This window comes from Paralichthys olivaceus, chromosome 4, assembly GCF_024713975.1.
Source record: "Paralichthys olivaceus isolate ysfri-2021 chromosome 4, ASM2471397v2, whole genome shotgun sequence".
Taxonomy (NCBI): Eukaryota; Metazoa; Chordata; class Actinopteri; order Pleuronectiformes; family Paralichthyidae; genus Paralichthys; species Paralichthys olivaceus.
In genome coordinates this window covers 20,678,741-20,690,783 of record NC_091096.1, presented here as the reverse complement: position 1 = coordinate 20,690,783, position 12,043 = coordinate 20,678,741, and the positions used below count along the sequence as shown (strand labels likewise).

The window sequence follows — 12,043 nt, the reverse complement described above, 5'->3', positions numbered from 1 at the left end:
ACAGGCACAGTACTTGTCACAAACACTGAGGAATCCAAACAACAGCAGAGACATTCTGATAAAATAGCACATTTATTAAAAAGAGACAGCATTTAATCAGCATTTCCCATTTTGCAGGTGTACATGACATCTGAGTAAAATCAGTCAACACAGTCGTCAAAATAACCTGCCTTTATCCAACACATGTATATCTATAGTATAGGTTTCGTATTTTAATTCACGCTCACTGTCTCTCACACTCCCACTGTGTGACCAGTGGCAGACCTCACCCTTCATGTACGCATACCATGGCCTAAATTGGCTAAAGTTTCGCTGTTCAAATCTGTCTCAGTTTAAATTCATCTCACACGTTCAGCTGCTTTGAAAATGAGACACGAGGGGAAAATAACATCAGGCTGAAAATGTTCTCCAAAAAGATTTTTTTTTTTTTTTTATACAATCAGAGCAAATAAAAGATGGTGTCATGGCAGGCGGATAAGTGGTGACAAATTGAACGACATGTTTGCTTCCCCTGTTTTTGTTACTGCTTTACCAGGTAATGGGGGGGAATGAAAGAAATCAAAAACCTTAAGTGTCATTTTGAGACGCTGTTAAAGAATCTTGATGGAATGACAGAAATTCTTTGGTTCTCGTGGGAAAAAAGAGAGGATCTTCATTCCACTCCAGTTCATTCAGCTGTGAGGTGTACTGACCACAACAGGTCTGAAAAAGGCAGACCTTTCCACTTGTGACTGGCTTTACTCCTAGAAAAGTTGAGGTGAACAACAGTCTGAACAAATAAGAATCCTACTGAGCCTTATGTCTGAAAAGAGCCGTGTGTGTGGAATAAAGATCTCTCCCTGAAATGTGGGTTTAACTGAGAAGAAATAGGCGAATTTGATATAAGCCAACAAAAAAGCAACCTCAAGGCGAATGATGGTAAAGCACGTTGTATTCAATAATTCAAGGCAACAAAGACAAACACATCAAAATTAAAATACATGAGGCAGTGCAAAATGTCACACCAATAAAATATCACGTTTTAAGAACTCAAAAACAAAACAGATCCTGAGGAAAAATTCAAACATACAAATCCAAGTGTATTATAAAATATCTCCAGATCAGCCCCACTCTGATTTAAATTATATGTAATAGAATGGAAGATCCCACATTTTCAGACGTAATCTCTTTTATTTGTTACTCTTTTCTGACAGTCAGTTCATCTGGCTGCCTGTTAATTTTTTTTTTAGTTTTTTTATATTCTGTACCAACAACCGTTCTCCCCAGAAGAAAGGCCACAAAGTCTTCCTTAAAAGAAAAAAAGAAAAACCCTAACACCTCAGCTAAAACACAAAAGTGATGAGATCAAAACTGTCGTCACACAACAAATCTTGTGATATTGTCCCATATATACACATGCAACTGTGTGGACTTTGGTGCTGAATTGAATGAACTTTTTGCACCTTCACATAGGGAGAAAAGGGTGCTTCTGTCTTGAATATGTGTTGAGTTTCCAACTGATAAAATTAAATCAAGAAAAAAAAAAAAGACTACCAAAAAACAGAAACCTCCAAAATGCAGACAACTGTCTGAACATTTTATGGCACCAACTTCTTGCCAATCCATCAAACTGGGAAGGGGAAATCGAGGAGTGGGGGAGGATCTGCAACAACTGAATTATTAACAGTTTTTCCAAGTACTGCATATGGCAACAGCAATACTAAGGTGGGCGGTTGGGTGGATGGGTGAGGGGCCCGGGGAAATTTAAGACGCATTAGTGAAACAGGCAAAGTTACAAAATTGTCCTTGGAGAAGAGCTGAGCACTTAAGGGAAGTAACTAGATACTTAATAGGAGGATTTACAAGACAACACTGTAAAAAAAAAAAAAAAAAAGAACAAAGCTGCTTTTCAGTTCACATATAAAGCATAAAAGGATAACTTTTTCCAAAAGCTGAAACTAACTCAAGAGTAGACTGATAATATGGCCATGTAGAAAAAAACCCCACAATGATAACGTTTTATCCAGTTGGTTCAACATCCAGAACAAGCATCTTAATTGCACTGAATTAACAAAATGGTACAGTCCACATTAAATAAAAAAGACAACAGATCTGAAAAGGCCAAGTGAAGAATGTGGAAAATTGATCTGGAACATCTGGTAAACATTTGGTTTTCTACGGATACCAATGTTGTGCTTTCTCTCGCTGCAGGTGGATGAACTTTTGGTTCACACCGAGAGACTCCGTATCAAACACATGCAGCACGGGTAGATTCTTCTGATCTATTATATTATCATTGAGCTGCAGTGGCCTGCTCTCTTTGAGTCTGATAACATGGACTGAAGTTCATGGCCGATCAGAGTCAACACAGCATTATGTATTCAATAGAAAAATAAAATGACCTCTCCCTGTCTGATGTTAAAAGTGGAACATTATGTTCCTCTAAGTGAACCGTTATAAATTTCATGCTGTTTTTTATTAAGTAAACCTACTGTTTGCCACACACATCACAGATTTGTCAAATTAAAAAACAGGCCGCTAATTTTCCTTGTCACAACAAAATAAAAAAATGTTCTTTGGTGAAACAAAATGGCAGGCATGCGTCATTGATAAACAAATCGAGAAAGCAAAGATGACCTAAAATAAAGCAATGTGATAATCAGGACTCACTCACTTGCCTGTTACTAAATGCGAGTACAGTGATTCTTCAAAACGTGTAAATTTAGACATTTAAAATTGATTAATCCTTTAAAAAAAAAAGAGGAAAAAAGGACAATTTGTTGATACTGTTGAGGAATAATTTTCCTATGGCCACTCAAATGACCTAATTTATCCAAACCGACCAATATTTCTGTAAAGGCAGCTGAGTTAAGACAGCAGACAGCAAAAAATCCTGCCGGCCACAGAGCTAGTTCCACATGAATTTTTTCGATCTTTCAACATTGTACAGCAAACAAATGATGGCACGTCAAGGCAGGACTAACTAGATCTGAGTGGACAGACAAAAAAAAGCAACAAATTGAATAGAAAAAATTAACGCCTTTCAAATGGCAACTGCATTTCCGTTTACCGTCAGACTCATGGTTTCTAATCTTTTAAACTATTTCTGTGCAGCACCATATCCAATTAGAAGGTAACATGTATGACCAGATGCTGAGCAAGAGTAGCAGGAGTGTTAAACAGTGTGCTTCCTTGCCACACCCAATACAAAACAATGCTTTTAGTTTATAAAACGGGCCCAGACCAATCACTCCTGAGCGTCCCTTAGCTGCTGAGATGTGGTTCAAACCGTGAAGACTGGCATCTGTAAATCCTGCCCGGTCTCATGAGTGGAAAAATTACGAACATTGTTCAAAAGGGTCAGCAGAGGTGGATGCGAAACACATTCACAAAGAAGCGCACAGCATACACTTCCTACATCTCCTTTTCTGTCCTCCGGTACAATTCACCAGCAGCGTTTGCTTCATCTTGAGGTGGCCTCCCCAAAAAAATTATTGTCTCCTTTTGTTCCTCCTGCCTTTGTCGATTTTCTGCGAGCCCTCAGCTCAACCTGTGCTGCTGTTGTCACTTTGACCCCCTCCCCCTCATCTCTCCCCTTCTCTCTTCATAGTCTTGCGTCAGTGTCGTCCTCCTAACGTCTTCTTGATAGCTAGTTTAAGCTCACAGCCGACAGAGGCAGAACAGTGTGGGGATGAACACCCCAAATGCCACGAGGATGGGAAACATTAGACTGCTGTTGTCGGCTGCGTATGGGTTTGGTGTTCGGGGACCTGACTGGACCCTGTACTTAGAACCTGCTGGCACCTTTTTCTTTCCACCTTCCTCGCCTTCTTCATCATCGTCATCATCATTGTCATCTTCATCTTTCTTCTCCATGCCAGGATGAGGCTGAAGTTTTGGTACATCTGTAAAAAAAATTTAAAAAATACACATGAAAAGAACAGAACATAAAACAACTGGATATGTCTAAAGTGCTGGTATATAACACTGTATCTACTCGGTCTACAATTGCTATCGAGAAGTGTTTACATGTAGCTGCCAGAGATGAGAAACTACTCAGTATAATAAGATTTTATGCAAAAGACTAAAGGTTACAGTATGTTCACAGTGTCAGGACTCACCTTCTAATGTTCCCTTCATTACATAGAGCGCACAGACCTTTGGGTTGTCATAATAACCCTGAAACAGAGAACAGATCATCCACATGATGCAGACAAAACAAATGACAGTAAATAGTTATAGGTATTTATAACAATAATCAGTGGCTGCACTAGTACATTGGAGTGGTGATGTAGAACAGCTGAATGAAATGGTACAATTGAAAAAAAACTGTATGTATGCGTGTATGTATAATCACTTGTGCTTTCCACAAACATGGTTGGAACACCCTTATCTTATTATGACACTCAATGCAAGATGAACACAATCATTAGAAATGCCTTTCTTTGTTTTAGAAATAAAAGCAAACAGAACCAGCGACCTACAAAAAATTCAAAGATTTATAAGAATTCAGCACTTAAACGGAATAATAGTGTCCAAAAAAAAGTGTGTGTGAAACTCTTCAGGATCTTTGAAAAAGTGTTAGTTAGCATAATTACGCAAAAACTTCTAAGCGGATTACCAGGAAACTTCCGGTATGGGTCAGGGAAGAACCCATTAGTTTTCGGTGCAGATCCAGATCGGCAGACGGATTTAGGATTTTTCTCTAATGTTTCGAGATTAGGCATTTTGCAACATTTTCTTTGATTTCTCAGGACGTTGATGAAAAGAATTTGTCATCTTTATGGGACAGGTACTTTTGAGTGTGTGCAGTTTGGTGCAAATCCAAAATTTATATGTGATTTCATAAGGGGACGGTTGGGCCTCAGTGGAGGTATACGCTCTCCCTAGTTCCCTTCTGAATTTAATTCTGTGGTGATAAATACACCTAGGCACACATTGTGGGGAAGTTTTGTACAGATGTCTGGCTCAGGAGGCAGGGCGGGCCGCTGAACAGAAGGTCTGTGGTTCTACCTGTGGCTCCTCCAGTTTGCATGCTGAACACTGAGTATAGAACAACTGTAGGGATGTGGCTTTTACTGTTAAGCACTTTGACTAGAAAAGCACTAAATAAATATAGTTAATTTTCCCATTTATTACAGATTAGATTTAACCTTATAAATATCATACAGATTGTCAAAAATGTACAGAATCATTGTATGAGATGACACTGTATTGAGAGCTACGATAGCAATACAGGTCAGGCTGCATTAAGTGAGTAAAAGGAAGAGCATGCTAAGGATAATGTGAAGGTTAGACACAAATTACCACACTATTGCTGCTGAATGTGGCAAAACACAGTATATGTACTAGCAAAGAATAAAATGTGACAAGGAAAGAAGTGAAACAATTACTGACCTCAACACTGGCTCTTTTCAGAGACTAAGAATAAAGGGTTCATTGTCAGACTAACTCCAAATTCTATCTGTTCTATCTGTATCGGTTATTTATATTTTATGCACCAATAACAACAGATATTTTGGATATCATTAACGTCCTCTCGTACATCACAATAAACGGGGAATCGTGTATATGAAAAGGTGAAATGAACACAAGCATCCACTAACCTGAAGAAATACTAAATAGTGAAGAAGTTGAAACATGATTTACAGAAAATGGACTGGTGAGAGCAACAGAGCAAAGTTCAAAGCAGTAGTGAACAAATATGATAAAAGCTGATGAGATTTTGGTCAGATGTCAAAAACATGGCCAACACCAACATCCAGCAGTCATGATGACAATTTTACTTGGCTAGACAAACGCTTCCAAAGACCTTAAGTTTGAAATAAATGCAGGTTGAAATGAAAAGATATTAAATATGTGGCATGTTCCTCTTTCTTCCGAGAGCTTGAAAAATACTTTAATGACAATACTTTAACTTATACACTATTCCTGCAGAATTAGTCAGGCTTATCTCCACAGTGGTGGAGAATGGACTGGCTTCACCCATTATTGTTCCAGGGTAGGAGGAAAAAGGTCTGTTTTGTTTGTATTTCTTTAACCAATCACAATTGTCTTTGGTGGCGATAAGTCCAGGATGCATTGAATGTGCTGCTGCAAAATAGTCTGAAGGGAACTTTTCTAGGTAGAACAAATGCACGTAGGGAAGTGAACACTGTCATTCAAATGGCCAAGTCCCCTGCCTAAACAGTAAAAGCAACGTTCACATTTAGTCAATTTCCATAACTGACCAACCTGTTTAAACTAGACCAAGTTGTCAGAATGCCAAGGAAGAGAATCATGACAGCAAAAATAAGTTAAGTCAGTCCTGTTCACAGACAATTCAAACCAGAAATTCTTCAAATAATAAGAAAAGGAAAAACAGCTCACCTTTACAAACTCCACAGTGAGCTTGCCGTTGAAAGTGGACACCTCCCTTTGCACGCTCAGCTTGCCACGTCGAATAGAGAAAGGCACTATCTCATCATGAGCGGTACTGTGGCCAACTCGATCAAAGATATCCAGGTCCTTCACCACCACATGGCCGTTCAGACGGACATCAAACACCTAGAAGTACAGATTTTCCAAGTGATTATCACAAACAGACACACAGCTTAACACTTGTGGCATCATCATTGAGTACAGTACACCAGTGGGAAATCAAACAACTCCCTGAGTACTGTCCGAACACCAGCGCGCAGCGCCGTGTAAATTAGGACAGAAAATGAAATGTCCTTCACATTGTATTTGAACTGAAAATATATATATAAAAAATATACCTTTGAAAATGTGTTCATTGCATATGTTATCCATTTAAACAGTGCAGATAAAAATTGCAACACACACCAGTAGACTTGATGATCTCTGATACATTACCTTTTGCTGTGACTGGGCAAAGTAAACTTCTGCATACTTCATAACCAGTATATAGTCTCCTTCCTCGCGAATGGGAACATCATATCCAAAAGTGTCCTCGTTGTAGCGTTCTGTCTGATAAAGAATCTGGTCTTCTGGACTGGAGCGTAAAATTGGCAAACGCACCCCATAGTCTGAGGCTGCGAAGGGGAAAAAAAGCATCAAGTTATGTGTGCACTTTGCTCACAGGACCAGTGTAATACCTGCACTACTGGGAAACTGATAGTCCTTTAAATTCAGCAAAGCCCTTACCTTTTCCACCACTATGTGAAATACAGTTTCCTCTTTGTCTCAAACGCCAGATTACCACACTGTGCTTCACGACAACTTTCACTTCCAGCATCTGTGCCTCAGAACTGACGCCATGAAGGACTCTACAGTCAATTAGATCACATCATCACCTGCTTCCTGTCCACACTGAGAGGGGCGGAGCTGCAGCCCTCTATGCTGACTCCTCATTAGATGCTGCTCACTTGCGGAAGCAGGAGCATGCACAGGTTTTCTGCTGCAAATTTTCCTCAGGCTCCGAGGAGCAGCTGCATTTACCTTCACAATGTCACTCTCACACAACACCTTGCAGCCGAAACCAGGCAGAAAGAAAAAAAAAAGACACGTACGATCACACGAGCAAGCTTTTTCAACTCACCTTTACCAAGCTTTCCTTCCAACGGGTCCTTTTTGAACTGAATCCCGTGCACGTCTACGTGTGTTTCACCCCCGGCATTGACAGCCCAGATGACCCGTTCGGCGAGGCTGGGGCCCCCGCCGTCCGCCCAGCACTGCTCTGCGAGCAGCGACAGCACCGCTGCGACCAACCCGGCGACGAGGTGCGCCGTGACCCGCTGCATTGCCCCGCACAGCCCTGTCCTGGACACAGACACAGACAGCGTCGGTACCTGGCTGCGTACAGCAGAGCCAAGCGCTAACCCTCCCGTATGTTACATTGCCCGCACACGTACGGGGCTATCGAGGCTCGTCGTGGTGACATGCAACGTGATATCTCCGAGTTAGCCAGTATGCTAACAGCACCAACACCGGTAGTAGCATTAGCACAGGAGCACACAGAGACACAGTAAAGGACAGTTTTATTATAAACAGTCTCGCGTGGACAGATTCGTGACCTAATATTACAACGTGCGGATTATTTAGTCAAGCAGTGAAGAATACCGAGACATTAGCAGTGAGTGACGCTAGCTAGCTACCTGTCCAACCAGAAATACTTGGTCTATGGGAGCCCAGCTGGCTAACGCTCATGCAAATTTCTCTTACCTTCTTCCCGTTTCGCCGATAATCGGAGCCTTTCTTCTGCCGACGTGCTCTCCTCTCTGCGCGGACACAGTGTCACCGGCTGCCCGCTCTACAAGCTGTCAGCTGAGTTGAGTGAGCAGATATTGTGGGACCACAGCCTCCTCCTGCTGCTGCTGCACTGACTTTCATTCAATGCGTGCATCCTAACTAACATTGGCTCGGCCAGTGTGCAGGGGGCGGGACCGGTGCTACCTAACGTGAGATTCCCCGTGACCGATGAGTGACAAGTGCTCCGTCGAATCACGTTCCGCCTCTAGAGGTTTCCCGAACCACTCAACACGAGCTTCCGTGTCACGGACCAATCACAGACTACTTCGTTACAAATGTGTACAAACAGCGAGTTCGAGTGTGTTCAGTGAGAAAATGCAAAAGTCCGACATGTTGAGAGTTTTCACTACATTGCATGTCTCTGTCCTGAGTTTGATTGACAGACACGTGGACAGAAGACACCCTGCGTCCCTTTTACACGTCAAGTATAGAGGTGGAGTATTCTGTGCCCTGAGTTCAGTCTGTCAGGCAGAGCTCTCAGTCTGGGTCCACGCCCCCTTCTAAGACTGACTGGCAGGTCTGACATTATCAGAGGTGGTAAAAGTACACACATTCTTTACTCAAGTAGAAGTAAAGATACTTGTGTCAGAAGTGACTCAAGTAGAAGTATGTGCATTGGTTGAACCTCTTTACTCAAGTCAAAATACAGGCTGTAAAATGTACTCATGTATGAAAGTAAAAAGTACCCCTCTGAGGGCCATTTAATCTGCAAAGCAAACTCAGACTCATAACACATCAATATAGTTTAATTCATAGTTCATTTAAACCACACCCACAAAAAAAAAACATATTGTAAGCTGGAGTTAAAGCAAGAAATTGAGCATGAAAATGTGTCCAGGAGGTTTAGCACTGGATGTGTGTGTTTTGCATGATATGAAACAATGGTTATACAGCAGAGAATCATCTTTTCTTTGTTGGAGTAGAAAGTACAGGTTTGTTTTAAATTGTGGGTAGTAAATGTAAAAAGTCATCAGAAAAATAATTACTCAGGTAAACTACAGATACCTGAGACATCTACTTAAGTGCAGTAACAAAGTATTTGTACTATATTACTCCCCACCTCTGACCATAATCCTTAATATTTTTGGATTGATACAAAAAACAGTCACAGAGAGTATCTACAAAGAAAATAGTAATGTTGTCACAGGGGGATATACAACAGTCAGTGACTTGAATATAATAAAATATAAGACATTTGTAAGAAAACCAAACACAAACAAAAAGGTGGGATCAAATACTTAAATGTTAAGTGTGTATTCAGCAGTGTTGTGCATGAGTGCATTAAAAGAGAACTGATCACTGAACACACTCATATTTTTGGTGACCGATTAACTGCTGAATGTGAACTTGCGTCATCGGTTGTGTTGAAAGACGCATGGTGGCAGAAGACTTTGCCACTGAATCTTTAATGAAATATTTTATATATTTGGCAAAAAAAACAACAACATTTGAAAATTGTAATGTCTGTTTTTTTCCAGACTATAAATTTTAGTCAGATTCAACAGTGTCCTCTATTCCTTATTTCACTCTTGATTATTGGCACAATGAGTGTCTCAGAAGGTACCAAGCAGTGAACCTGCACCAATACACTGGACAGCACTGATGTCCCTGCCTGTGACTGTGACTGTGACACTTTGACACTTTAACTTCCTGTGGCAAATAACGGACTAACTATACTTTGCACAGCCACATCCCTCCCCTGGTGCTAATGGTATTTTTTATATTTAATGTAGTTTCCTATTTCTAAAAATATTTTTGACATTTATACTTGCAGAAATACAATACAGAAAATTCCATGTACGTGTAAACTTGCTTGGCAATAAACCCAGATTCTGATTTGGATTCGAAAAAAACACCTTTGATAAAAAACATCCATACACTGGACCTGCAAAAAGGGGGACATTAATCAAAATAACAAGAATTTATCCTTATAAAATGTCCTTGCTTTACCACTATGCATTCTCTTAATTTAAGGTCTAATATTCATAAGCACCAATAGTTAAAAACTAATAATGACTGATTATTAACAGTAACATATAGTTTAAGGTAAAACCTACAACTAAAACCACCAATGAAGGTTAGATCATAAATCTCTGGAACAAAATCTGGGAAAGGTATTTCTTGGTCCATACCTTAATCTGAAATTATCTATCTTACTAAGCATGACTGGTCTTGATACACTTACAATGTGTGCATCATTTTTCAACCTCCATTATTTTTATTTTCTATATTATTCTTGTAAATTGTGTGTGTGTGTGTGTGTGTGTGTGTGTGTATGTGTGCGTGTGCGTGTCTGTGTAAAACAATGTTATTTAAAAAAAACTCATCTTCATACCCCCACCCTCTCCCTCTTTCCGGTGGTGACACGGTCCAAGTATTGTCCAATCATAGGGGTCCAACACAGCGTGCGCACACGGTGCACTGGAGAGTTGGTCAGAAAGGAATGAATGGAGATAGTTGCTATGGCAACAGCATTACCTCTGTGGGTGACAGATGTTTGCTGTTTTACCTTACACAGCACTGATATAAACATACAGTAAGACTGGCCTCTATTCATAAAATGCTTCCTACAGTTGTTGTTGTAAATTTGCTGAATTTTAACAAGAAGGATACGAACAGTTATAATGTTTAAAGTTCTTATGGGATTTATAATTGCGAGTGCAAACGTTTGTTGCTGCTGCTTTTAACCTCATGTTCCTCCAGAAGTGGCCCAGAGGCAGTGTGTCGAGTACATGCAGTTTTGTTGTGGGTGTTGCTGTGCTTGACACAAACAATCTCATCTGTTCTTTCTGGATGAAAACTGAGTCTTGCACTCAACATTTAAGAGTTAATATTACTGTTGGTTTATCATTTGAACCTGTTACCAGACACTGAAATATAATGTACCTGAAATAAAATGGTGACTTTTTCCCCCCTATTTTTCAACCAAAAACCATAGTCAAACAGTTTGTGTGGAAAACACTTTGAAGCCATATCAGCAGGTCTGAACAAATTCTGTCATTTGCAGTGATATGTGAATCCTAAAATGCTTAACACAGAGAGAATTAGGAAACTAAGAGCCTTTAAATAATGTATAAGTTGTGTGAAGTCTAAGCCACATACAGATGAAAAAACAAACCTTAAGTAGAGTAACCAAGGCCAAAGCGTGGGGCAGTGTATTGTAAAAGGTTAACTTCTTTTACAATGCTGTTACAAAATAGTCTTAGCTTAACAGTGAAATAAATTGACTGCAGTCGCTCGTAAATTCACGTTGTCACCGTTGCCCTAATAAAGCAGAAGAACGTGACTTTGTTATGTAATCAAGGAATACTGTGTCACTACCTAATATGTCTTTAAACCGCCAAACATGTTTGTAGCAGAGAGAAATCATTCATCAAATCTACATAAGTTATATTATTGGGTCACACAGGGAGACAGCACAATACAATACACTTATCTTCATTTTGTGACCTGCACAGTGAGTCATCTATGTTTGTCCTGTCGCAGGATAACTAAAGAATCATCACTGTGCAGGATTTCTGCACAAGACAACGTACCCAACCGTCTTAGAGATTCATATGAATAATAGATATGATAGGTTTGACATCATGACATGCTGTGAAAGCATAATTTACCAATATGCTGATAATGACATCTGGACTTTAACGAAGCTCAGCATAAATTCAATCAGGAAGACTTTGCCCCATTCAATCAATCTCAATTCTCTCACACTCTCTATGCTTATTAATCAGCTGATTGTGGGCGTTTCTAAACAGCCAATCAGATTCTGCCACAGTCTCTTCCTATCTCCTTCAGTCTTCAGCAGAATCACCAT

The 12,043-nt window shown here is 40.0% G+C and overlaps 1 protein-coding gene across 1 annotated transcript; it reads right to left on the bottom strand.

Moving 5' to 3' along the window:
* Positions 1-53: 53 nt before the first annotated feature.
* Positions 54-8,390, bottom strand: mlec (malectin). Its single transcript, XM_020093919.2, has 6 exons — positions 8,143-8,390; positions 7,520-7,740; positions 6,835-7,013; positions 6,349-6,525; positions 4,101-4,158; positions 54-3,884 (listed from the first exon to the last, which is right to left on the bottom strand). Exons 2-6 carry the CDS (start codon positions 7,719-7,721, stop codon positions 3,640-3,642), a joined length of 861 nt encoding a protein of 286 aa, XP_019949478.1. The 5' UTR covers positions 7,722-7,740; positions 8,143-8,390; the 3' UTR covers positions 54-3,639.
* Positions 8,391-12,043: the final 3,653 nt, after the last annotated feature.